This window comes from Prionailurus bengalensis, chromosome D4 (assembly GCF_016509475.1).
Source record: "Prionailurus bengalensis isolate Pbe53 chromosome D4, Fcat_Pben_1.1_paternal_pri, whole genome shotgun sequence".
Taxonomy (NCBI): domain Eukaryota; kingdom Metazoa; phylum Chordata; class Mammalia; order Carnivora; family Felidae; genus Prionailurus; species Prionailurus bengalensis.
Genome location: NC_057359.1, coordinates 4,710,366 through 4,738,193, shown reverse-complemented (window position 1 = coordinate 4,738,193; position 27,828 = coordinate 4,710,366). Strand labels below are relative to the sequence as shown.

Below are 27,828 nucleotides of genomic sequence, written 5' to 3'. Positions count from 1 at the left end.
CCGTCCGTGAGTTGGAGCCTCGTGTCAGGCTCTGTGCTGACAGCTCAGAGCCTGGAGCCTGCTTTGGATTCTGTGTCTCCCTCTCTCTCTGCCCCTCCCCTGCTCATGCTCTGTCTCTCTCTGTCTCAAAAATAAATAAAAACATTAAAAAAATTTTTTTTAAGTTATATACGTTATATCTAAAAGTACACACGCGAATGATTATTGTAATTGAAGATTTCACTTGAAGTTTCAAATTATTGCTTTCACATGGGCAAAGGGAATTATTTGTGACCTGTAATGTAAAACCTAGGATTTTATAAATTAGGGAAAACTTAACAAATCTAAAAATACAGAGAAGTCAACAAATGCGCTGGATTCTCTGAAGAATAAAACAGGCAGGTAGGGAAAAATTAAGAAAGAATTCCCGTAAGAAACTTTCCTAGAGATGAATATAAGCTCAGGCTTCGAGCTATGAAGAACCCACCAAGCGCCAAGCAGAGACGTTTAAAAGGCACACGTCTGGGTACAACTAGGAGAAACTGCTGTTGTCAAGGATAAAAAGGAAACCCCAAAACTCTCCAAGAGGAAAACCGGGGTGTCTCATAAGCACTAAGAATTAGACTGAGCTGTGTCTGATGTTTGAGGACAAGGAAAGAGCGCTTTCCTTCCCAGGGGAAGTGAATTCGAACCCAGACTCCTGTCCCCAACCCCCAAGCACCAGTGAAGTATGAGGGAAAATAAAGACACAGTTGGGTTTTGGACTGCAGGTGGCAGGTGGCAGGAGTGCCCCCAATAGGGTGAATTTTCCCGTGGAGCTGCTTCAGGGCTAGATGAGGCATCAGAGACCCCGTTCCCGTCTGTCCATCTCTCCACGCCGTCGTCATTGGCATCGGGCTTCATTCTGGGACTTGCTCTTGAGGGCACCAAGGTGCCTCGTTTTTGCGCATCAGAAGAAAAAGAGGGGAGACTTCACTTCCAGCAACAGGCTATTAGTTGTGCTCTTCGATCCGAGCCAGGCCGTGCGTGCCCTGCACCACGTGACCCGTGCTGGTTGTCTTAGATTCATCCACCAACCGGGAGTGAACGGGGGGGTTCCTTACCGTGAGCCATGCGGTCCAAGCGGAAGAGGGGTAACCCCCCGAACAGAACAGGTTTGCTCAGAAGGAAAGAAGGGAAAATGGATCCCGGATTGCCAGACAGCAAAGTCTAGTACACACTCTTACACCCATTCTGAAAAAATTCCTTGAGGATCTACTCCAGTAAAATGGAGAGGAAGGCAGGAAGAGGGTGACGCACAAGCCAAAGAAGAACGGGAAGCACATCATGACATTAGAGGCATGTCTGTGACACTGGCTAGAAATGAATGCGTTTCGGGCATCTGGGTGGCTCAGTCGGTTAAGCGTCTGACTTCAGCTCAGGTCATGATCTTAACGGTGTGTGGGTTCGAGCCCTGCATCGGGCTCTGTGCTGATGGCTCAGAGCCTGGAGCCTGCTTCAGATTCTGTGTCTCCCTCTCTCTCTGCCTCCCCCATTCACGCTCTGTCTCTATTTCTCTCTATCAAAAATAAATAAAAACCTTAAATTTTTTTTTTAAAGAATGCAAAAGTAGCCAGAGACAAGACTGAAATTCATGAGCATGTCAGTGTTTCAATACAACTTTATTAAAAGGGGCACCTGGGTGGCTCAGTCGCTTAAGCGTCCAGCTCTTGATTTCAGCTCAGGTCACGATATCTCACGGTTTGTGAGTTCAAGCCCCACATTGGGCTTCGCACTGGCAGCGTGCAGCCTGCTTGGGATTCTCTCTCTCCCTCTCTCTGCCCTTCCCCTGCTCATGCTCTCTCTCTCTCTCTCTCTTTCAAAATAAATAAATAAAAGTTAGAAAACCTTAATAAAAAAAATTCATTAAAAGAAACAGTCAGGCAGGGGTGCCTGGCTGACTCCGTCTGAAGAGTATGTGACTCTTTTTTTTTCTCGACAATTTTTTTCCAGCTTTATTGTGATATGATTGAGATATAATATCGTGTATGTTTAAGGTGTACAACTCTACTCCCTGAGTAGCCAATGGTGCCTGTAACAAAACCTGTACTCCTGGGATAAACTCCAGTTGGTCATGATGCGTTATCTTTTTTATATATTGTTAGATTTGATCTGTGAAAATGTTACTTAGAGTATTTTACATCTAGCTCCTAAAAGATATGGGTCTATAGTTTTGTTCTCTTGTAATGTCTTTATATTGTTTTAGTATTATGATGATGCTGGTCTCATAAATTGAGCTGAGAATATTTCCTCCTTTTTAGTTGTATGGAAGACTATGTACAGAATTGCGATTATTTCCTCCTTAGACAATTTGTGGAACTCACCAAGGAAGTCATGTGGGTTGGGCATTTTCTTTGGGAGGAAGGTTTCAACTACAGTTTCAGTTTCTTTAATAAATATTGGGTCATTTGGTTTATCTATTTCCTTCCAAATGAGCTTTCGGAGTTTTGTCTTTCACGGAATTAGCTCGATATATGTAAGTTGCTGAAACTATTGGCTTAAAGTTGTTCAGGATAACCCTTTATTATTTATTATCCTTTTTATTGTCTGTATAATGTCAAATTTGTGTCACTGTAGCTAGAGATTCATAAATGCCATTGATGGTCTCGAAGGTTTGTTTTATTGTTTTTTCTGTTGTCTGCTTCAAATGAATTCCTCTCTGATCTATATTCTCCTTTTTTCTCTTTACTTTGGGTTTAATTTGCTCTCTTAGTTTCTTGAGATCATCGATTTAAGACCTTTCTTCTTTTCTCATGTAGGCGTCTACGCTATGAATTTCCCTCTATATCTTGCTTTAGCAGCATCTCCACACATTTGGATCACGTGGTGTGTTTTTATTCGCATTCATTTCAAAATATTTTCTTATTTCTCTTTGTATGTCTTCTCCATCCCATGGGATATTTAAAAGTGTGTTATTTGGTTTCCAAATATTTGGGGCATTTTTAAGAGATATTTCTGTTATTGATTTCAAATTCAATCCATCGTGATCAGATAAATGCTTGGTATGACTTGAATCCTTTTAAGTTTGTTAAGACTTGTTTTATGGTACACAATGTGGTTTTATGTTCATAGTTCTCTTCTACACTTGAAAAGAATGTTGCATGGAATGTTCTATAAATACCAATCAGACCAAGTTAAAAGATAGTGTTGTTCAAATCTTCAGTGTCCTTACAGATTTTATGTCAATTTTTCTAACAATTTTTGTTTGGGTAGTCTCTACACCTAGTGTGGGGCTTGAACTTACAACCCTGAGATCAAGAGTTGCGTGCTCTACCGACTGAGCCAGCCAGGTGCCCTTGTGTCTATTTCTTAAATCATTATTGAGAGGGGGTATTGAAACCTCTGACTATCATGATCAATTTGTCTTTTTCTCCTTTCAGCTTTTGCGTCAGTATTTTGGAACTCTGTTATTAGCTTCATAAACATTTATAATTTAGAAATGTTAGCATTATCATGTCTTCTTGATGAATTGACCCATTTATTATTATGAAATAGTCTTCTTCATCCTTCGTAATAGTCTTTGCTATCAAATTTACTTTGTTGGATATTAATATTCCAGCTTTCTTTTGACTGTTGGCATGGCATGTTGTTCTCTATCCTTTTACTTTTCACCTATTTGTGTCTTATTTTTTAAATTTAAAGTGCATTTCTTGGGGTGCCTGGATGGCTCAGTCGGTTGAATATCCAACTCTTGATTTCGGTTCAGGTCATGATCCCACAGTTGTGGGACCAAGTCCCGTGTTGGGCTCTCTTTCTCTCTCCCTCTGTCCTTCTCCCCTGCTTGTGTGCTCTCTTTCTCTCTCTAAGATAAAAAATAAATAAAATACAGTGCATTTCTTTTTTTTTAAGTGCATTTCTTGTAAGCAGCATATAGTTGGGACTTGCTTTTCTGTCCAATCTGATGATCTCTGACTTTTAATCAACGTATTTAGCCATTCATATTTACTGTAATCATCAGGTGTCTTGCTCTGTTTTCCATTTGTCCCATCTGCTCTTTGTTCCCTTTTCTTTTTCTGGCTCCTTTAGGATTAATTGAACATTTTTTATGATTCTATTTGATCTCTTTCATTGGCTAATGACCTACAACTCTTTGCTTTTTCATGTTAGTGGTTGCTTTAGGGTTTATAGTATTTGTCTGTAATTCATCACGATCGCTTTACATGTATTACACCACTTCATGTATAGTATGAGAACCTTATAACAATATACTTCCATTTTCCTTTCTTGTTTCTTCTATTATTCTATTTATTCTTTATTCAATTGTTGTCATATATATTTCACTTCTGCATATGTTATAAATCCCACAGATTGTTCTGTCACATAGTCTTAGTGCCTAGATTGGCTGATCCAAAGTCCATTCACCGAATCTACATGCTAACAAGAAAACAAGAAAACAAACAAAAGTGGGGGTGCCCAAATGGCTCAGTCAGTTAAGCATCTGACTCTTGATGTTGACTCAGGTTGTGATCTCTTGGTCTTGGAACTGAGCTCCATGTCAGGCTCTGCACTGAGTGTGGAGCCTGCTTGGGATTCTCTCTCTCCCCCTCTCTCTGCCCCTTCCTTCTCTCCCTCCCCCCCCTCTCAAAATAAATAAATAAACTCAAAAGAAAATGAAAACAAATAAAAATCCTCAGCTCAAATTAATCGTTGACAAGCTTCAAGTAGGAAAGATCTTGCTGGTTAAATGTGAGGTGAATCCTGTCTAAAATGCAACATAATCAGGAAATTCATCAAATTATTAGTATAGATTCTTCATGGTTTCAACACTGCATGTTCATTTAAGCCTCAAAAAGTTCTCAAACAGCTGCTGGGATAAAAGTGATAGATTTATAGGGTAATGTTGCTATAAACTATTTTTCCACGTAGAACGTAAAAATGCATACTGTAACACATAGCTTTGTGTTCTGTGATGAATCATAATTGCTTCTACATATGGTGGTTACTCGACGCTGGGCACCATTCTGAGTGCTATCCGTATATTAATTTATTTAACCTTACTTCATGGTCAAGTAGTCCGTTTACAACAGGGCAGCGAGAATTGCTATATATGGCAATTCAGAAAATGTTGAACTTGAGAGTGCAATCAATTTTAAGGATGATGTGCATCCTGTTACATTACTTTGCTACATTGGTTAGATCAAGATTTACCAAAAAGGATTCGGTTTCCATCCCATGTGAATACTAAATTTCCTTCCCTCTTTAAAAAGAAAAACACTCTGTGCTTTATTATTTCAACAAGTTCTCAGTCTTATTGTTTCAACTAGTCCCAATAAATTTGAGTTGTTACTGTTCATATCATTTTTATGATATGGCATCAGACTCTCAAACAGATACTGACAAGAGCAGGGCTGGAATTCGTGGCATACTACATTGTTTGTATAATCTACGCCCCCTAAGAGATGAATAAATCAGACATTCTTGTGTAACAGGGTAGACGGAGTTCCCACATGCTCCAGCAAAGGAACTCTGAGCACATCTGTGGAATGTCAGAGCCTTGGTTCAGGAGGTAAAGACCAATTTGGGGACTGGATTCCAAGTGAGCCATCCGACTGGGTGGCTCAGTCGGTTAAGTGTCCAACTTCGGCTCAGATCATGATCTCTTGGTTCGTGGGTTTGAGCCCTGACAGCACAGAGCCCGCTTTGGATCCTCTGTCCCCTTCTCTCTGCCCCTACCCCATCCTCTCTTCTCTCAAAAATAAATAAACATTCAAAAAATAAGACCAGTTGGGGTGGTAGTCCCACAGCTGGAGACACGGAATCTCAGGAGAGGTGATGGCAAAGGCCAGATGAGACCAGGGAGTGGACCCAGTCCAGCCATCCCACCCGTGAGGCTGCCGGGCTCCCTGCACGGACCTGGGGACAGTCGGGATGCAGTGAGCCTCGCCCATGCTCACAGACAATGCCTTAAGGAAGGGAAGAAATGAAATCTGAAAATAAAAACAAAACCAGCAACATTTGGGTCAGCTCGTGTGGGCAGTTGATATTAAGTAACTACATATTAAAAATAAGTAGGGGGCGCCTGGGTGGCGCAGTCGGTTAAGCGTCCGACTTCAGCCAGGTCACGGTCTCGCGGTCCGTGAGTTCGAGCCCCACGTCGGGCTCTGGGCAGATGGCTCAGAGCCTGGAGCCTGTTTCCGAATCTGTGTCTCCCTCTCTCTCTGCCCCTCGCCCGTTCATGCTCTGTCTCTCTCTGTCCCAAAAATAAATAAACGTTGAAAAAAAAAAGTTTAAAAATAAGTAGATACGTAGAACATGCAGTATTATAGATAGTAATACTTGCAAAGGAGAAAATGTACAACGGCTGAGGGACACAGGAATGGTCAGCTTTGAGAACAGGGCATCAGGGAAGGCACCGAGAAGGGGACATTTGAGTCGAAGCTGGAGAGGGTGATGAAGTGCGCTGGGCCATTGAGGAAGACTAAGGAAGCCAGTGAGGAAGGACGGACAGGGGGTGTTGTAGGAGCAGAGGGTGCATGGGCAGCAGATCACGCGGCGTCTGTGAACCACTGGAGAGATGTTTGCTTTTCCTACAGACGGAGACTGTGGCAGAGGAAGTCGGTGGGAGAGGAAGAAGAGACGCGAGTTGGATTCCAAGTGAGCCATCCTGGCTGCCATCTAGTTGCACTGATTCAGCTGGGACTTGATGGAGGCTCAGACCACGGTAGAGGGTGTAAAACATTGATTCGTTGAAGGATACATTCTGAAGGTAGAGCCAATATGTCTTCCGATGGATTTGATGCGGGAGAACGTGAGGAGTCAAGGGTGACGTCAAGATCTCTGGCCTGGGTGATGTTTGCCGAGATGGGAGAGACCGGAGGGAGGAGGCCAGGGGGAACGGTCAACAGTTGTGTTTTCGCTAGTTCAAGTTGGATATGCACCTGACGGACTCAAGGGGGAAATGTTGAGCGTGTTGCTGGACATATGACAGTGGCGTGTGAGGGGGGGACCCAGCTGAGATGCTCCCTTAGAAGTGTCAGTCTATGGTGGGCCTTTACAGACGCGAGACTTGCCTGCCATCCCCGTGGGACGTTTCGAAGTAGGGGAGAGGAGAGCAAACAGGGGAGGAGGTGAAAAAAAGAGTGGCCAGTGTGGGCAGAAGAAAACCGGGGGATGCTTTGGAAGCCAGATGAAGAAAGTGGTCCCAGAAGGTGAACGTCAAAAGCTACTACTAAATCGAATAAGAGTAGGACTGATAATTGACCCTGGAGATTAGAACCGTGGGCACCACTCAAGACCTTGTCAAGGGGAGCTTCTGTAGAGGGGAAGAGGTGACATCGTGCTAGAAGTGACTTCAAGGTCAGAGAAAATGGTAGAGTAAGGACATCTGAAAATTCTCTGCTCTGTAAAGGCAATGACAAAACCGGTGAACTGATCAGAGTCAGCTTTCTAAGAACCCTGGAAACGAACTAAAAGCCGGTAACAATTCTAGATGGAGGAAGCACTTACGCAAGACAAGCAGCCAAGTCTTGGTGAGAACAGAGTGACATTTGAGTAGAACAGGAGCCTTAACTTGCCCTATCCCTGTCTCTGTCTCTGCAGCTTTGCAAAGCCGTAAAGCCCAGCGGCCTGACAGCCCCCAGGGAGGGCACAATGGAGGTGCAGCTTCTCCAGGGCCCCACTGCCAGAGCAGTGTCGATATCTGACTCATCTGGGGCTCCCTGGGACACCCCACCTGCAAGGCTGCCTTGAACTTGGCCTTGAGCTTCTCCCGTGAGAAGACACGTATGTTGAGACCACGTAGAAGTAATCGTCTAACTTCACAGGTGCGCAAAGCTGGGGTGAACGGTGGGCTAATGAGAAAGCTTGAGGGGGAAAGCTGGAGAATGAGCTATCCCCAGGGGCTTTGGAAAGCTCCGATCTTCGGGGCTCCGTGACCTGCTTTTGTCACTTAGCCTGTCTTAGATGCCTGTCTGTCAACAGCTCTACCCGATCCTGTTACACTGTAGCACAAGACCATGAGACAGACACACACGTCAATATCTATGTTGTATTAACATAGATTGGTTGATATGACACACAGCGTTTATATTAATATATTTATATGCTACGTATGTGTGTGTGCATTTAGACGTTCTCCTATCGATAGATATTTCGGTCATTTCAAATGTTTTGCTCTGAATAATAATGCTGTATGGAGTAGCATCCGGTCTACAAAGGCAGCCCCCAGGAAAGCTCACCTCCAGGTTTCCACGGCCTTACGGCGTCCCTCCCGCACCGGGTCTGGGCTTTCTGTAGTCGGCACCTTGCTGGGAACCGATGCTATCGGGGGGTTCCGGAACTAAGCCTGACCAAGGATGGCTGCCTCCACATCTGTGGTCTTTGGAGCTGGCTTCCACGTGAGTCCAATGTCCTTTGAAGAGAGAGGCCACCATGGGGCGCCTGGGGGGCTCAGTCGGTTGAGCGTCCGACTTCGGCTCAGGTCACGATCTCGCCATCCGTGAGTTCGAGCCCCGTGTCGGGCTCTGGGCTGATGGCTCAGAGCCTGGAGCCTGCTTCCGATTCTGTGTCTCCCTCTCTCTCTGCCCCTCCCCCGTTCATGCTCTGTCTCTCTCGGTCTCGAAAATAAATAAACGTGAAAAAAAAAAAAAAGAGAGAGGCCACCTGCTGAGGCCTTGGACAAGAGCCGGCCCCATGCTTTCCCCAGAGGTGGAGGCCACGGGGAGGGGCACCGAGATGCCAGACGCATGAGTGAAGAAGCCCTTCTGGGTGTTTCCACCCAGTGGAGCCTCAGATTTCTACTACCCAGGGGAAAACCGTCCAGCCGAGCCCAGTCAACCCACAGGACCTTGAGGGGTTATCGTGAGTTGTCGTGTTATGCTCTCAAGTGCTGGGGTCCACTCTGCGGCAGTGGGTAAGCGAAATTCTGCAGGAAACCACACAAGCTCCCTCCTGATCTCTTTGTGCATAGAGAACCGAACGGCGAGGCCATGGGGCCGCACATCAAATGGTAATAAATCCCGCCTAGTTCCTCTCCAGAGTGACCCTGCCCCACTTCACCTCCGCACCCACGCTCTTGAGACTACCTTTTTCCTTTGAAGCGCTTGCCGGATCAGAAACGGGATTCCTGGTGGCTCAGTCGGTTAAGCATCGGACTCTTGGTTTCGGCTCAGGTCACGAGCTCAAGGTTCGTGGGTTTGAGCCCCGTGTCGGGCTCTGTGCGGACAACGTGGAGCCTGCCTGGGATTCTCTCTCTCTCCCCCCCTCTCTGTCTGCCCCTCCCTGCCTCTGTCTCTCTCTCAAAATAAATAAATTTGATTTATTAAAAATTTTAAAATGTTTATTTATTTTTGAGAGAGAGAGAAACAGAGTGTGAGCGGGGGAGGGGCAGAGAGAGAGAGAGGGAGGCCCAGAATCCGAAGCTCAGGCTCCAGGCTCCGAGCCGTCGGCCCAGAGCCCGACGCCGGGCTCGAAGTCACGAACCTCGAGATCGTGACCTGAGCCGAAACTGAGAGTCGGACGCTCAACCGACTGAGCCACCCCGGCGCCCCTAAATAAGTAAACTTAAAAAAAAATTAAAACACAGAAACCGGAGGACGGCCGCCTCCTCGCGGGGCGAGGAGAGAACGCACAGCGCGTACATCGCCCTGCACACGACTCTGTTACCGCTCTTGTGGCTCCAAGCCCGTTCTGGCCGCAACACTCCCTCCGCGGACACGTGAGGACCCGTTCCCACCGCAGCTTCGCAGCGGCGGGGTCCCAGGGCGGCCTCGTCCGCGTCTCCGTTGGATGCGTGGCATCTGCGGGAGGGGCTGGGGGGGGGGGCCTCGAACACCCGTCTGGGGCCGGCATGCCCGGCTTTGCTGAGGATGAAGCCACGCCTCCCTGCGTGAGGCTGTCGCTCTACGCGCGTAAACCCGGAAGGCCACGCCCTTCCCGGAAGCTCTGGATCTCGCTGTGACGAGGGTCCTCCGAGTGAACCCGGTGACGCGGTCGCGGCGATCACGGCACCAGCCCTCACTCCCTCCTGGAGCCAAAGGCCCCGAGGCCTTCCCATCACTCGAGGGAACGTGCGTCTGCGGGGACGTCATCTGGGTTAGGCAGTTTTACACGGGGCCCTCTTGTGTTGTGTGTGATAATTTTACAGTCAACAGTAAGTAATCGGAAAGGGCGACCTCGGGCCTGCGTCCCTTTGCTGCATCGCGGGGATGTCCTGGGGCTGCCGGAGCAAAGCGCCCAGACCAGGAGGCTTCAACAACGAGCATTATGGCCTCGCAGATCCGGAGGCTGGAAATGTGTGATCAAGGCGTCCGCCGGACCAGGTTCCCTCCGAAAGCACAACACGCATCTGTTCCAGGCCTGGCGTCTCCTAGCTTCTGGTAGTTCTTTGTCTCGTGGCAACGTCCCTCCCATCTTCCCTGGTGCCTGCCCTCTCTACACGTCTGTCCGCGTCCAATATTTTCCTTTCTAGAAGGATACAGTCATAGTGGGTTAGGGCCCACCCTGATGACCTCATCATTCATTTATTGTATTTATTGTATTAATTAATCATTAATTCGTGTATTTCATTAATACACAGTATCTGAAAAGAACCAGCTTCCCGTTTCCAGGCTCCTGGCTCAGAGTTCCTAATGCCCTTGGCATCTCCTGAGTCATGAGTGTCTTTTGTTTTTCAGAGCCAGCCTCTCTCAACTACACCTGAGTGCGTGCTACTGAGGTGACTGTTCGAGGGCCCCTGAACAGCTTTGTGCGAACCCCGGTTTCGCGGCCAAGTGGGACAGAAGCGTGGGCGCCCCGGGGCCCCTGAGACTTGAGACTGGCTTCTGACGTGCAGGCGGGCGTCTTGTGGGACTGAGCCCTTAACCCGTGGAGTCTGGTGCTAACTGTGGGTGGCCAGTGTCAGAAAACGGTTAAGTTGAGGGCCCCCGGTTGCTCTTTGGAAAACTGACGTTGGAGGAGACGCCGTGTACTTGCTGTCCGAGGAGAGGAGAGTGGTTCTCTTCGTCCTGGAGAGGTTAAGACGAGCCCCTCAGCCAGTCGTGGGGCCTCCTCGGGATGACCCCCGGCCCGGGGGGGGGTGGGGGGGGTGGGGGGTCCGCTTGATGCAAAGTGGTGAACTACACAGAAAGGTACTTCCTGCCAGCGCCTTTCTGCTGCCCCCGTGTCTTGACGTAAAGATTGGAAATTGAAGACAAGCTTTCTCTGTTATAAGGGTCGCGCTCCAGCTCTGTGAGCTTCGGAAGTTTGTAGTGTGGTGCAAACTGGACCCTTGGTTTCATTGTGTCTGGGTCTGCATTTGGAGGAACAAGAAAGCCAATTTCAACCGTCCGCAGACATGCGTGGTTTGAGACAAAACTGATTTTGCGAAACCGTCCGCAGACATGCGTGGTTTGAGACAAAACTGATTTTGCAAAACCACCGTCGTTTTGGACGGGTGTGTAACTTGGGGGCAAGCCTATCAAAAATACACCCGGTCGCGCAGTGTGAACTGGAAAACTTCCTGGTGTCGTGTCGTAAAGACTTGCCCCCCGCGAGGGAAGGTGGTGGACTGGCAAATGAAAGAACACGTTGGGTTCGTCCTAAATACGAGTTGAACACGGTGTTTTCCGCTTCCCTCCCTCCATCCCCTCCGCGTGTGGCGTCACCGCACCCCGGGAGCTGGCGAGCGCACCCCGGCCCTTTTCTTAGGGCAGAGTCACTCAGGGCCGCTTCAGGTCAGTAGGGAAAACGGACCTAGTTCAAGTACACTCGAAACACACGGGTTCGATCACAACTGTGATATGTGCCTCCGGGTGGGGTTCCAGACTCACTCTCCTGGGGTGATGGTGATCAGGGAAGTGTCCTTGAGGAAGAGACAGCAGAGGGTAGTTAGACCTGGGTTTGAAAGATCTTTTCATGGCGGTGGGGACAGCCTGTTGGAGCTGGGTGATGGAGGAAGCGGGGAGATTGGGACAGAGGCTCTTAACTGGGCAAGCGATGATGTCATCCTGAGTTCGGATGACGGCACTGGGGACAGAGGACAGTAGGCAGGAGGCATCCGGGAGGTAAAAGCAACCGGACATGGCCATGGGGTGGACGTACAGGGAGAGGGAAGGGTCAAGGGTGGGGCCGGGTTTGTGTCTCGTGGGGCTCCATGGACGGTGGGTGATGGAGGGAAATTAGGAAAAAGATTAGGAAAAAGATTAGGTTTCAGGCAGGGTTCAGGGTGCAGCAGGGGGTGTAGATCAGGCACTCAAGTTCGGGGGCACCAGGCTGGCTCATTCGGTTAAGCATCCGATTCTTGATCTCGGCTCAGGTCATGACCTCATGGTTCATGGGATCAAGCCTGGCATCGGGCTCTGTGCATGGAGCTTGCTTGGGATTCTCTCTCTCTGTCTCTCTGTCTCTCTCTTTCCCTCTGCCCCCCACCCCCACCCCGCCTGCTCGCTTGCTCTCGGTCTCTCAAAATAAATAGACGTTAAAAAAAAAAAGGAGTTCAAGTTTGGATAACTTGAGTTTGAGGCGCCCCTGGGGCAGCCAAGTAGAGACGCCAAACATGGGTCTGGAGGTGAGGGCGAGGGTTCAGTTTGCAGATGGACGTCAGCGGAGGCCATGGGCTCGGGGGAGACCGTGGCCAGCCTAACGGCCAAGTGCAGAACAAGGAGAAACCTCTAAAGAAGCAGCATTGGAGCTGGGGGTCCTCGGTGTCAGGGAGCCGAGGAGAGGTGCGTGCTCTCAGGAAGGAGTGGTCTAGGACCGCGTGCTGCAGAGGGGCCGAGCGAGAGACAGAGACCTCCTTGGTTTTCGTACTCGGGGGTCCCAGCTGACCTTGCCCAGAGTGTTTGTGTGGCTCGAGGTGGGGGGTGGGTCTTGAAGCCGGGCTGGCCAGGAGGGTGGGGAAATGCAGCCGTCCTGTCCCTGCTTGGACTTCTGCGTTGCCGGCTACTGGTAGAGCACACGAACACAATTCACAGTTGTACAAGAATACAATTCGCGCGGCGATTTCCCAGCTGGCGTGGAAATGAGCACGTGAGGACCACCCACCCACCCCCGGCACTGGTCTGCCTGTATTCCCGCAAAAGCCCAGCAGGCAGAGGCCGTGAACAGAGCCCCCCACTTTTCACATCCGTGCAGGGACGTTTGCTATACTCTGACACCCCAGATCCCTTTTTTTTTTTTTGTCTGATCTAGCATTTCCTGGTACTCAAAAAGCATTACTTGGAAAAGACAAAACCGGTAAATTGATTTCATCAACATGAGAAAGCACTGCTTATGAAAAGGCACTGTTAAAAACCACTAAAAGACAAACTGGAGGTTGGGGGAAACGTTACCTGTATCTTTACTAGAACGAGCTTCTATCCAGAACACGTAAAGAACTGTTAAAACTCAAAACTAAGGAGATCTATAACCCAGTTAGGCGATGAGCAAAAGATTGAAACAGACATTTCACATGAGAAGGTATACAAATGGCCAACAGGCTGATACCCCAGGAGCCCTTTGCCTCAAAGCCTTCACACTGGCCCGCCACTGCACCTAAGTGTTTTCCTTCAGACACCTGCATGGCCCCCCACTCACGGTCTTGCAGGGGGGCCCGGTTGCTTCCTGCTGCTCTCGCTGGCACACCACGCGCGTTTCCTCCTCCTCTTTCCCGCTGCCTGTCCTGAGGACAGCATGGCTGTGTTCCTTCTGGGAGGTGTGGCCGTCAGCCTCCTGGTTGGACACACCCCCACGCGGTTTCCCCCTACAACGAAGAGGGCGGCCCATGACACCAATGCTGCGGACATGTCCGAGTGACTTCTGAGACTTAGAAGACGCTACAGCTGCCACCTGGCTCTTACTCTGGGGGTGTAAGACAGCTGACCAGCTGCCACCCTGGGAGGGTGCTCAGGGAGCCCCACAGAGATCCACGTGGCAAGGGATGGGGACCCCACCCACACGCAGCGCTAACTTGCCAGGCGCGTGAGCAAGCTGCCTTGGGAACACCCTCTGGTCTCAGGGAATCCATCAGACGATGCAGCACTGACCGACCCTGACCCAGACCTGAATTCTTGACCCGTAGAAACCAGTGAAACCATAAAGGCTTACTGTATCCGGCTGTTAGGGTCGGGGGTGATTAGTCATGCAGCAACCAATAACTAGTACAGGTTGGAGGGAACAATTTGGCTTGGGATCTAAGCCACGTTCTGCTGCTTAGAGAGCACACATTTTGACTCCCCCCCCCCCCCCATTTATAAAGGTAGACTTACTGCATTTATTCCTGTAGGTGCTGAACCTGTAGAGAGGGCAGCAAGGAGGGAGCGAGGGGGGGGAGATGAGGCGGGAGCAGGCCAGAGTTATAGGTAGGGGAACTTTGGAGACAGAAATGCTGGGAAGATAATTTTTACAAACCTTGAAGAAATCATATGTGACATAACCCACATTTCTGACTCCACCCAAGGAACTGTCAGCAAAAATACACGTTGCTGTTTTAAACTCTCAGGTCAGGTGTGTGGGGCGCCTAGGCATGTGAACATTGCACGCAGATGAGGGGCTGAAGCGTGATCAGGTCATTTCCCCAAAGTTCACACTGAAAGTCAGGGCGGGGCTGCTGACCCACCGGGTAGTTCTGGAACCACAGCCTCCAGCCTACCCAGCAGAAAGAAAGAGAGAGGAATGCAGATCCCCCAACAGGACAAAGCTTTGCTATGGACCGTCTTTGAGGGCCAGGCTCACAGGACCCTTCTCCGCCTTCCCTGGGTGGTTCCCACCAGATCCACAACGGAAGGGTCTGGAACTAAGTGCTTCAGGACCAACTCTTAAAGCCTTATTTACTCTTAAAGCATCCTTGAACCCCCCCCCCCCCCCCACCAGGGGAAGAAAAGTGAGGAAAAGCCCACAGATAAAGACCTGGCCGTCCTCAAACAGCATTTGGGAGAGCTGTCTGCAGCTCAGACAGACCGACAGACAGCTCGGGCTGCCTGCACCAGCCGGCAGCCCCTGGCCAGGCACGGGCACAGCCCCTCCAACGTGCATGAGGAAAGAGAAGCGTGTGGGCTATTACTGCGAGCAGATTCGGCAGAGACAGTGCGAGGGAGGGAGGCCTAAATCATTTTACCAGGGGCAGCGCGCCGCTGGGGCGGGCTCGGCCATGTTGTGAGCAGATCACAGCAAGAGAACTTTTATTTCCTGCCATGTGTGAGGCGGTGAGCGGGCGATTCCGGGGGTGGGGCGGGAGTAGGGGGCAAGCTCAGCCGCCTGGGGCTCCGGCACCCGAGGCCGGGGCTCTCCCTAATTCACCCCAACCAGCAGGAAATGGCGCTTGAGCAAAAAACGCCAAACACACTGCTCGATAATCAGTTAAAAGATAAATCTCACAAAACAAACAACCGAGACGCTGGCTGGCGGTTCCAAATCCTTTCTCCAAGAGAGCAAAAACAAAGAAAATTCCTAAGTTACAAACAGGAGGGTCAGGCTTTCCAATTCCAGACCTTGCTTGGCATGTGTTAGGCAAAACCAAGAATAAGCAAGAAAATATGCTATTTGAATTGCATTCAAAATGTCTTTTACAAGTGAAGCAAATTACTTCTGCATGTTCTGGGGCTCTGCAGAGAACAAATAGTGTTCTGCCTTTAATGGGTAAAATTACACAATTTGCTTTTAACAGTAAACCAAAAGCCACGGTGGCTTCAGATAGCATCGCGCTGCCTCTACGCAGCTCTACCGCCGCCGGGTTTCTGAGCGTTTTGGAGAGACGCGGTCGTCCCCACCGCGCAGCGGGAGGCGCCGGCGGGGACGCGGCCTGGCCCGTTCCTTTCCTGGAACGTGTCGCTTCTGCATGCACTCGCCTCTCTTCCTCCCGCACGGCTGGTTTCTGGGACCGGGTGGCTGTCGTATCTGCCCCGGTGGGCCTGGCGGGGAGCAGTGTGGTCCCGAGTTACTGATTTGTGACCAGGCCCCCGGGGGCCCCGCCCCCTGAAGCTAGATGCCAGCTGCCCGGGGCGCCTCTGCGGCGACGGCTGCCGCGGCCCGGGCCGGCGGGGCGCCCCCGGGGCGCACCTTGGCGTCCGAGCGTCCCGAAGGCGCGCGCGGGAGGCCAGCCCCGGGACCGAGCGGCGGCCCCTGGTGCCGGCCCCCCGCTTCCCGCGCGCCCCGCCCGCCGCGGGCGCGTCCCTCCGGCAGGGGGCGCCGGCGCCGGCCCTGCTCTGCCCATCGGGGCGGGCGAGCCGGGGACCCTGCCTCCTGCGCGCCCGCGGTCCGCCCCCCGCGCTCGTCCCGGCGGCCGGCGGGACGCCCAGCCCGCGCCCCGGAGCCTCGCAGCCAGCCCGCGCCGCGCCGGGAGCCGAGAGGCGCACTCGGGCCGGGACGTGAGAAAGACGAGGAGTTCCTCGAAAGGGACCGACTCGCGCCGCGCCCGGGAGGAAGGGCAGCGGACGCGCGGCCCACAGGGCTGGTGGCGCCCGGCCCCCCCGCGCCCCGCCGGCCCCCCGCGCCCCGGCCCCCTCGGCCCGCGGCATGGCCCGGGGCTCCGCGCTGCCGCCACTGTGCGCCCCAGCCGTCTGGGTGGCCGCCGCGCTCCTGCTCTGCGTGCCCCGGACCTCAGGTAGGACTCGCCGCCCCGCGCCCGCCCCGGCGCGTCCCCTCGGTGCTCCCGGGTCTGTGCCTCCGAGCCTGTGCCGCCCCGGGCCGCCCTCCCGAGCCAGGGGCGCCGCCTAGGGTCCCTCCGCGCCCGGCCCGCCTCGGCCCCGCGCCCCGCCGCCGGGGGCTGCTTCCAGGGAGGCGCGCTCAGGGGACGGCTAAGTGTTTCCAGAGGCCGGGCGCGCGGGCAGGCGGTGCCGGCGGGGAAGCCCCCGGCCGGGGGTCTGCGAGGGTCGTGAGTGTGAATGCGGCCCGGGCCTGGGTCCGCAGACCTGTCTCTGGTTCTCAGGATCTCGTCTCGGACCTGGCCCTCCCGGGTTTCCCCTGCAGGGCTCCCCGGCCCCCGAGCCCCCCAAGCGGGGCCGGCGCCGCGATCGGGCGGGGCCCGGGGGAGGGGGCTCCCGACCCCGCCGCCCGGTCGAAGAGGACTTTGGCTTCCCTTTTGTTGGCCCCGAAACCCCCCTCCTCGGCTCCCGGGAGGTAGCCGAGTGGCGTTTCCTGCTTGGGGTCGGGGGTCGCCGGGAGGCCTTTCGGCTGCTGGGGCGGCGCCCCGAGACCCGGGACCAGGCACGCGGCTGGAGGGTCGGGCCCAGGTTCCTGGTGGCGTTTTCCTGGAGGGGCACACGTTGCCCCCGGAGGGGTGGGGGTGGGGGGCGCTGCGCGGGCTTGTCTGCGCGGGCCCCGGGGCGCGTAGGAACTGCCGCGGTGCGGAGGGAGCCGGGGGGCACCCCCCCGGGGAGCCCAAGGAGGCGGCGCTCGCCCACGCCGTCCGGACCCCCCGGCACCTCCGGCCTGCGCGCGGCGGCCGAATTCCGGGCACCCTGCCGGGGTGGGGGAGGGCGGCGGTGCCTCCTGGCGGGAGGCTTGGAGGCCGAGGAGGTTCGCTTCCAGCCCCAGAAATGTGTGAGCCGCTCCCTTACTCGTAAGAGGGATTCGGAGTCGCCCGCCTCTTCTTGCACCGTGCACCACTCCGCGTATTCCTGCGGGCAGGTGAGAGCTAAGGGACTGTCGCGCAAGGGGGCTCAGCTCTTCCCCCGTCTTGCTTGCTGCCAGCTGCCCGCTCCGGGGACCTGCCTGCAGAACCGGCAATGCTGGGCAGCCTTTCTGGGGGTCGTCTGGGTTTAAGCAGATGCTGATTACGTCAGACATTTCTGGTTACTGGATTTGGGCAGGGGGTTTGCATTCCGTCGCTGTCCCTCAAAGCATACACCGCCCCGGGTGCACGGTGCGGTGGTGAGTAAAGTATATTCGAAGTCGGTCTGGGCGATTCGCACAACCTCCCTGTGGATTTCTGCAGCCCTCCTCCCCGCAGGAGTCCCCCTCCCCTTTAAGAGTCGGGCGACCCGTTTGCTGCGCTGTTGGGAGGGGGGCGGGAGGGGCTTAAAGCCGAGCCTGGACGCGCGGTGGCGCAGCGCTGGCGCGGTGGGCGCGCGGGGGTCACTTGTCCTGCACGACTCCGCTGGGCCGACCTGCGGCTGCGGCCTGTGCGGAGGGTGGGGTGGGGTGGCGTGGGAGCTGGGAGCTCCGAGGGAGGGTGACCCGTCTGTTGCTCAGATCGGCTCTTGGACCGACAACAGGAAAGTCGCTCGCGTTTTTTTTAGCGCAGTGGTTTACACATTGCTGTCCTTTCCAGTCGACTTTCAGACCGTCTCTGAGGAAGAAAGCAGTCCTGTGTCATTCTGCTTAACTTTTGAACCCTGTGGGGAGGTAACTTTCTTCTTCCAGGGAACTAGTAATCTCTGTACCGGGAGGGAGTAGGAAAGCTTTTCCTCCCCCTCCTTCTCCTTCTGGGATTCAAATACGACCATTCGTACTCCAAATATGAATGCACTTTAGTGATTACAGGGGATTTGGGTGCTTGGAGTCTTTTCTGCTATGAAGAGGAATCCTTGTAATCTGGGTGTATTTTATACACAAATCACGTTACTATGGAAAAACTTGGAAAGGTTATTGTGGGAGGATTTATCAGTTCTTCGTCTGCGTTTTTCTAGAAGGCTCTGTTTCCTAAGGAGACAAACACCTGATGGACTGTGTGCCCCGCCTAGGTGGGCTCGACTGGGAGGGACAGTTTGGGGGCTCTCCTTTAGCCCATGTTGATAGTGCAGCGTTGATTTCTGGCCTCGGATCCCTGGAGAGATGGGATCCCTGGAGAGATGGTCGTAATAAATGATAGCAGTCCGTTTGGAAGTAAGCAAGTGAACACATCTTGAATAAGAAGACTTGGGAAAAAGAAAAGTTTTCCTGGATATAGTAAGGCAACATGTTTTTCTTATTATGGCTGAGTACTGAGCAAAGACGCACACATTTGAAATGTTTCGATATTGAATAGTGAGTTTAACCCTGGTGTCTGCTAAATCCTGAAGGCTACCCGGGCTACCCTGAGACCCGCGACACCACCGATCCTGAGGGGCGTCCCGCTGTAAGCTGTTGTCCTGAAGTGTTCCCAGAAATGGCGTTGGGTGCCCACGGGGGCTCCAGTCCACGAGGCTGAACTTTCAATTAGTAAAGTAAGTCACAGTTGGAAAACGGACCAGAATTTTGCGCTTAGTGTTTTGGGTTCAAAAACAAAAACCAAAAAACAAACAACCCCCCCCCCCAGGGTTTAAAAACGTGCTTACTGGGATAGTTTTGGGGGACAGTGATTTGCAGATTGAGGAGGCAGTGTGAAAAACCTTTCTGTCTTTATTGTTAACCCTTTTTCCCGTTGTCGGTCAAAGCACAGCCTTCCTTGGCGTTTGTATGTTACTCTCCTCTGATGGAGTGATTTGCAGTGAATTACTCGCTTCCCGTTGAAGGGTTAGTCTTGGTTTAACCTCAGACGTTTAAGCCTGGCAGAGCCTGGGTTTGACACGACTTTTTCCTTCGGAATCTTTTCCGGAGCCATCAGTGGGATAGAAATGTGGTGGGGCCACAGGCCTTCTGACAGGTAGGGAAGATGAATCCTCTGCGGGGGGATTTCTGAGGCCAGTTATCAGCTGGAGAGGTGGCTGGTCTTTCAAATGCATTCCTGGGGAGGGCAGGAGGTGGAAAGTTATTATCATTGAAATGGCAGCTGGGTGTGAAGGGCTTGGTTTCCCTGATCTGCAGAAGCCTGGCCAGTCTGATGAAGCACAGGAAATTTGTATACTCTGTATCTCGTTTCCCTGGGAGAGTGCTAATTCTGTAATTCCAAGTTGGAGTCCAGGGAAAGAGCGGGGCTGGGCTGCTGGGCTGCGAGTGTACTCCCCACCCAGGGTTTATAACCATCTTCTGAAGCTTTCGTTGATGTCAGAGGCCTTTTGGTGTTTATTTGGTCCATTCCCTGGGAACCTGAAAGCAGATCCCAAGGTGTCCGCCCCGCCCCCTCCCCTGCCATGCGGTCACCATGTGGCAAAGGGCCGGGAAGGGAAGCTTCCAGCTTCCCCTGCTGTGCCCTACAGGGGGCAGGGGGGGCTTCTTCAGGGCTGTGACTCCATTCTGGTAAAGAAGGCTGTCATTAAGATACTTCCTTCTTGGGGGACCCTGTGGTGACTGCCCGGTGACCTCCGTGAATGTCATGCACGAAAGCTTTCAAAGCAAAGGGGGGGCTTTGCTTTACGGAGGAACGTTGCTGGGTGAGTCTGGATTTTGCGTGGCCAGTAGCAATTTCACGAGAGGTCGATCGGGGTCAAAAGGACGGTTGTCGAAAACATCGCTTTGCGGCGACCCTTTGGGTGCTTTGGTTCTGTGCTGCTTGCTGCAGGGAGTTTGATGTGTAGGGAGGGCTTCCTGAGTTTGCAAGCGAAAATCCTGCAGCCACGGGCGCTCTTGCCGCTTAATCAGGGCCACAACCAGCGGGGGTTCGGTACCGGCCTCTTTCCAGTCTGTATGTATTTGCTTTTGTGGGGGAGCTCGCCAGGTTGGAAAGATGGTCATAAATCATATCTGGGGTGGCATCTGTTTCAAAATCCTATGAACGGGGTGGCCAAGGAAGTGTCGAACAACGCTGGGAATTTTCTGAAAGCTTCCAAAATTAGGGAATTGTGTTGGTGTGTGGTTTGCCCCAGTTTGGGAATCTCTCTCTCTCTCTTTTTTTTTGAGTTCTATCTGGGAAAGAACCCCCCCCCCCCCAAAAAAATCAAAAGCCAAAGGGAAGGAGATAATTACAGAAAAATTTAGCCTAATTAGGCTAAGTGGCTTGTCCTCCAGAAAGTCTCAGGTTCCAGTGGGAGCTGGTGTGTGTGTCTTTAATTGTCGGAGTAAGCCCCGGGAGGTACTCTGTCACTTTTGAGATGTTATCTAGGGAGAATGTGGCGGCTTCTTCAAGTCCTGGGGGAGTGGGGGAGGGTTTTCCCCGGGTCCCCAGAGCTCCCAGCCTCCTGGTTTCCATGGCCCCCGCGCCCTCCTGGACGGCTGGGTGGGGCACCGCGCGGTTAAGTATAGGAAACCCTCACCACAGACGGGAGCTGTGCGGGACAGGAGCCACGGGGTCCGTCCACGGGGTCCGTGGAGCTGTTGCGGTGACAGTGAAGCGAAAGACTCCGATCCTCACCGCACTGGCTGCATTTCCCGGGCGGCGCCCACAGGACATTTTCATCACCGCGGGAAGCTGTGTCGGCCACCGCCCAAGGGGCTGCCCGTCCCTCCTCTTTGTCCGGGGGCTGTGTGTTTGTCACGTGCTCCAGGAGCATGTGGGAGAGCCCAGAGCAAGGAGGGGCTTCCCCCATGTTTGCTTACGTTTTGCTTGTTGGCCGTGGGGGGTCGGAAGGGCAGACCGGGACTGGATGGGCCCTGCTCTGTGCCGTCCTGCCCCGAGGGCGCCCAGCGGGTGGGTGAGGACCAAGGCAGGGAGCCTCCCAGGGCACCAGCTAGACAGAATTACGTGAGCGCGTATGTGCACTGTGCACCCGTGTGTGTGTGTGTGTGTGTGTGTGTGTGTGTGTGTTGGGGAGGGGTGGCGCCGCAGTTTCCATGCCACGAAGAGCACAGAGGACGGGGGGGGGGGGCGGGGGGGGGCGGCGACGACTGTTCAATCAGGCCGAGTGTGGGATCCATCTTGCAGTGGGAGATCTCGAAGAGGAGAAGAGAAACGCGTGTCGCCTGGAGGAGCGAGCGTGCACGGTGCAGATTCCCCTGCGCACGGCGGAAGGGCCGAGGATGCCTTCCCGCCTACCTGGTCGCCCCCACCCCTTGCACCATGCCTGGCACACTGGGAGGTGCAGAAGCGGTCTCCCACAGGGAGGGCCACTTGTCGGGGGCAGGACGAGGGAGGGGGGGAAACTCAGAGTCCAGACTGACCGAATCGGCGAGATTTGGCAAAGGGACCCCCCGAAGGGAGCAGAAGACGTGTGGTCACCCCCAAAGGAGGGCAGCCCTGGCGGAGGTCTCTCTTACCCCAGATCCCACGGCAGCCCTGGGGGGCCGGTCCTGTGCTCGCAGCAGGAGGGAGCAGCCGGAGTGCCGTCCACGCAGCAGGGGAAATCACACGGGGTCAAGCGTGAGGGTCTCCGCTCACAGACGTGTTCAGGACGTGGGGGGGTGAGTGGGACAAGGGGTGGGATGCTGCAGCCGGGTCTTAGGGGTAATTTGGCAGCCGCTGGGGGGGTTGAGGGGGTCGTGTTTGCACCCAAGAAAGGAGGTGCATGAAAACTCGAGGGGTTAGGGGCGCCTGGGTGGCTCAGTCGGTGAAGCGTCCGACTTCGGCTTGGGTCAGGACCCTCCCGGTTCGTGGGTTCGAGCCCCGCGTCGGGCTCTGTGCTGACAGCTCGGAGCCTGGAGCCTGCTTCGGATTCTGTGTCTCTCTCTGCCTCTCCCCTGTTCCAGCATGCTCGCTTTCTCTCTCAAAAATAAATAAACTTAAGGAAAAAATCTCGAGGTGCTTGGCGTTGGAGTCTTTGGGAGACTTCCAGGAAAGGGTCTTTCTCTGGGTAAGGAGCTTCCTGGGGGGAAACTGAGGCAGAAAAAAAGTCCAGTCGTCCCTTAGGGGTCTGGAGGAGGGTTGCACTCAGCATTTTGGCTCCGGGCAGACAACGGGCATCGGACAGGAGAATGAGTGGGATTTGGGCTACGGCGAGGAGGAGTTCAGTGTGGACGCTCGAGCTCCATCTGGAACGTGAGCAGCCCACGGATGGGTGGCCTGAGGGGCGTGAGGAGGGAGAAGGGGCTGCAGGCTGGAGAAAGCTTTCGGGCACAGCCCCCAGGTCACATGTGGTGCGGAATCGACCCCGTAGCCCTCCCACGGGATGCTGTGCTGTGTTTTCTTGGACAGCAGACTCCTGCAGAACACTTGGGAATGACCGTTGGAAATGGGGGGTTTTCTTCTACATACTGAAATGACCCCCGGTCACCATATCATAGTCTGGGTGTAACATTGGATACGACTCCAGAGCAGTGTGCAACAGTGAAAAATTGAGCATGATTAGTCTACAGGAGGAGCCAGTGGGGGGGTGCTCTGTGTAATGAGCTTGTGGGGTACAGGCTCTGGCTAGTTGTACATCTGCTTGGTTTTACAAACAAACAAACAAACAAACAACCAAACAACCAAAAAGGACCCAGGCTCCAAGCTGTCAGCACAGAGCCCGACGCGGGGCTTGAACTCCTGAACCGCAAGATCACGACCTAAGCCGAAGTTGGACACTGAGCCACCCAGGCGGCCAAGATCTTTTTTTTTTTTTTTTTTTTGGTTAATATAAAATAAGCAGAAAGTAGAGCCTTTTAACCACTCATAATGGTGTAGTTTGGTGGCAGGAAGCACATTCACGCTGTTGTGCCCCCATCCCCACCGTCCATCTCCAGAACTTTTCCTCTCCCCAAACTGAAACGGTCCCCATTAAACACTGACTCCTGACTCCCCCTTCTTCCAGCCCCCGGCGCCCACCATTACACTTTCTGTCTCTCTGAAGGTCACTACTGTAGGGACCTCAAGTAAATGGGATTATACGCTCTGTCTTTTTGTAACGGGTTTCTTTCACTTTGTGTAGGGCTTTCAAAGTGCATTCACATTGTAGCATCATGTTTCAGTACCTCATGTCTTTTTAAGGCTGAATAATTTTTTAAAAATCCCATAGTTGTTTTAGTTGTTGAGACAGAGAGAGAGAGAGAGAGAGAGAGAAAGGGAGAGGGCTTGCATGAGTGGGGGAGGGACAGAGAAAGAGGGAGAGAGAATCCCGAGCGCGCTCTGCACCGCCAGCGAGGAGCTCGACATGGGGTTCGATCCAACGACCCTGAGATCGTGACCTGAGCCAAAACCAAGAGTCAGATGGCCAACCAACTGAGCCACCCTGGGCACCCTGGGGCACCCTGGACATCTTGACAAGTCTTTGAATCCACAAACAAGGGATGTCTTTCCATTTAGTTAGATCTTCTTTAATTTCTCTCAGTAATGTTTTGTAGTTTTCAGTGAACAAGTCTTTTTTTTTAAAGAGTTTATTTTTTAAGTAGTTTTTGTACCCAATGTGGGGCTCGAACTCACAACCCCAAGATGAAGAATCCCACGCTCCACTGACTGAGCCAGCCAGGTGCCCCTCAGTGTACAACTCTTCTACCCACTTGGTTAGGTATGTTTCCAAGTATTTTATTCGTTTTGATGCTGTGGTGCATGGAAATATTTTCTTAATTTCCTTTTCAGATTGTTGTTAGTTACTGTGTAGAAATGCAACCGATTTTTGCCTGTTAATTTTGTGTCCTGTGAGTTTGCTGAATTCATTTCGTTGCTCAAGTAGATTTTTTCTGGATCTGTAAGCAAAGTCATGCCATTTGTGAACAGAAATAAGTTTACTTCTTTCCGATTTTGGATGCCTTTTGTTTCTTTTTTTTTTGTTTTTGCTTAATTGCTTGATCTAGAACTTCCAATACTGTGTTTAATAGAAGTGGTGAAATCAGACACTCTTGTTTTGTTCCCGACCTTAGAGCAAAAGTTTTCTGTTTTTCACTATTCAGTATGATATTAGGATTTTTATGTATTTTCATCATGACCTGAACCAAAACCAAGAGTCTGATGCTCAACTGACTGAGCCGCCCAGGAGCCCCCACGGTACTTTCTTTCTCTTCCTAGTTTATTCCCATATATTTTTGTGTAGTTTTGACTTTGGAACATGTAAATGTACTAATGTTCAAGAAATAAAACTAAATCACTAAAGATGGCAGGAAACTAAAACTGAATGTAACCAAGTAAATAAACCCAAGTATATTGGAAATGAACAACGAAACTACACTAATAAGGAGCCGGGAGACCTAGATCAGGTGACCGTGGTCCCAGTACTCTATGTATCCTCCGTGTAGATTAAAAACAGACAAAACAAATGGAAACAAATCTTGCATTCTTAGGTTCATTTTTCACAGTGAGATCTAATCTAAAACTGTGAACTGCGTATGAAATCAGACATCCTTGTACGAAGTGTGTTGATAGTGTTGTAGGCAAGGTTCCTACTGTGGAAGGAGGGGCAGGCAAATAAGGAAGGGAGGGAGGGAGGGAGGGAGGGAGGGAGGGAGGGAGACAAGGAAGAACCCAGAGGGGTTGGATTGGAATTGGAGAAACTGGTATAAGTCACGATTTCCTGTATTCACAGACACAACGACACACACACAAAATAGTGAGTGTTAAGATTATGAAATCCTAAAACATGTATTTTTCTATCGGTAATAGTTATGTCCTGGCACCTCATTAGCAATGAGCACTCTTCTTGTGCGGGTCTTGGTTGCTAGATTCTGTTGCACATTGAAGGAACTAGGAATACTTTGGAGAAATGACTGATTCCAGTGGGGCCAGGATGGGGAGAAATACAAGAGAAGCCGGGAGCGCGGAGCGAGTTCTCGCGATACAAAGTAAGCAATCAGACATAATGGGGACATAGGAAACATGCAGGTGCCAACTCGAAGGAGTACAGGTGGTCAAATCTGGAGCAAAGTTAAGCCTCAAACTGAAGGTGGATGTTCCATGGAACAAAATAGCAATCTGTGATTCAACGCCGATGGTAAGTAAATAAGCAACTGAATACGAGTGTTAGGGCCCCGGGGCCTCCTGACAGAGGAGCACAAACAAGGTGACTTAGAAGATGGAGATGTCCATAGAAAATGAAGAGGTCAAGGTCAGCAGCCCGGCCTCCCTCGGGAGTCTCTGAAGGAGGATCCTGTTTTGTCTCTTCTAGCTCCCGGTGGCTCCCGGGGTCCCTTGTCTCGTGGCCCCATCAGCTTGCTCTTTTTTCCACTGTCACGTGGCCGCCTTTCCTTTGTGACTGTGTGTGTCCCTTCCTCTTCCTGTGAGGACACCTGTCGTTGGGTTTAGGCCTGCTTTAAGTCCAGGATGATTTTGTCTCGGGATCTGGCACTTGTTACTTCTGCAAAGACTGCTTCTCGATAGGGTCACATTTGAAGTTCTAGGAGGATATGAATTTTGGGGACACTATTTAACCCACTGTGTTACATAAATAAATGGAAGGGATGGGGGAAGAGAGGGCACTTCCTTACAGCAAAATGCCAACTCATACGTGTGCGGTGAGTAGGAAGAATCACTCTTGGCCACAGTAATTGTAGAGATGGGTTTGGCCAAGAGTCCTCAATGAGTGCTGAATCTAGTTAAAAGAGGCCATGCGTGGGGTGCCTGGGTGGCTCAGGCCGTTAAGCGTCCGACTCAGGCTCAGGTCACGATCTCGCGGTTCGTGGGTTCGAGCCCCGCGTCGGGCTCTGTGCTGACAGCTCGGAGCCTGGAGCCCGCTTCGGGTTCTGTGTCTCCCTCTCTCTCTGCCCCTCCTCCTCCCATAAAATAAATGAACATTTAAGAAAACGTTTTAAAAAAGAAGCCATACTTCGTGGGGAGCAGGAAATGTTCGTGGGGAAAAGTTATTTCCCCCCAGAGCCCTCACTTGCAAGGGGACAGTTAGTGACAAGACCGGAGACATGGGATGTCACCCCGACTGGGTGATCAAGGCTCACGCCACCAGGGCGGGCAGAGAGACATCACCCTTCTGCGAAGGGCATCCCTGGGGTTGCATCTGAGCTCGGGGTTGCAAAAGCTGAGTGTGATGGTGATGCAAACCAGCAAGCCCAGCTGGAGGGGCACTTTATGAAAGACTTGGCTTTGCGTAGAAAAGGTCAGTGTCGTGAAGGACAAAAACGGCTGCGTGACGGGTCCAGCTTGAAGGAGACTCCAGGAAGGGACAGCGAATGCAGAGTGTGTGAGTCCATAGGGGCCGTGCTGCAGCAAAAACACGCCGCCGTGGCTGTCGTTGGAATGTGGGGTAAGTTATTCAAAAGTGTCGTCAAAGTTCACTTTCCTGAGTGTGTTCATTGTACGGAGGTTACGGAAGAGAACGACATGCGGGCTTTCGGGAAGCGTATGCTGTGTGTTCCGGGATAAACGACGTGGTGTCCACAGTCGGAATACAAACACCGTGTGTGCAGAGGATGATGGACACTTGGGTGAAATGGATCTGGGCACCAGCGTGGGGGCGGGGAGCTTTGTGCGTGACTCTCACAACATTTCTGGAAATTTTGAAACAGTTTCCAAATAGAGAACTGAACACGTCCAGTGATACACACGTGAGACCGGCAGCGTCTCTTAGAAGAAAGACACGATCGGTTGTGTTTTATTGGAAATGGTGTCAGACCTCACACAGGGCTGGGGAGGGGGTGGGACTCACATGTTTTTGACCCCGTTTCTTCGACTAGATTGAAAATCGCCAAGTCTTAGCCTTGTTTCTGGATTGCCAGAACTTCTAACGTGTTTTCCCTCAGTTTTTTTTTTTTTTAAGTTTATTTATTTATTTATTTTTTAATTTTTATTTTTTTAAATTTTTTTTTCAACGTTTATTTATTTTTGGGACAGAGTGAGACAGAGCATGAACGGGGGAGGGGCAGAGAGAGAGGGAGACACAGAATCGGAAACAGGCTCCAGGCTCTGAGCCATCAGCTCAGAGCCCGACGCGGGGCTCGAACTCACGGACCGCGAGATCGTGACCTGGCTGAAATCGGACGCTTAACCGACTGCGCCACCCAGGCGCCCCACGTTTATTTATTTTTGAGACAGAGACAGAGTGCGAGCAGGGGAGGGGCAGAGAGAGGGGGAGACCCAGAATCCCAAGCAGGCTCCAGGCTCCACGCTATCAACACAGAGCCCAACACGGGGCTCGAACCCACGGACCGCGAGATCATGACCTGAGCCGAAGTCGGACGCTCCACCGACTGAGCCACCCAGGCGCCCCTTCCTTCGTCTTTTTAATTCTAGAAAACTTCAAACATACGTGCAATTAGACTACCACAGTGAACGCCTATGTATTTTTCAGGCAGCCTCAACAGTCACACGTTCTGTTAATTTTGTTTCATTTC

At 52.1% G+C, this 27,828-nt stretch overlaps 1 protein-coding gene across 2 annotated transcripts in view; it reads left to right on the top strand.

The window, feature by feature from the left end:
* The first annotated feature begins 16,176 nt into the window (after positions 1-16,176).
* ROR2 (receptor tyrosine kinase like orphan receptor 2) overlaps positions 16,177-27,828 on the top strand; it is a 195,869-nt gene continuing 184,217 nt past the window's right edge. Inside the window, exon 1 of one of the 2 annotated variants that reach the window (XM_043566563.1) lies at positions 16,177-16,513. In XM_043566563.1, coding sequence (XP_043422498.1) covers positions 16,426-16,513 — 88 coding nt within the window. In that variant the 5' untranslated portion in view covers positions 16,177-16,425. The remainder of the gene's footprint in view (positions 16,514-27,828) is intronic. The other variant, XR_006295075.1, reaches the window with a different exon arrangement.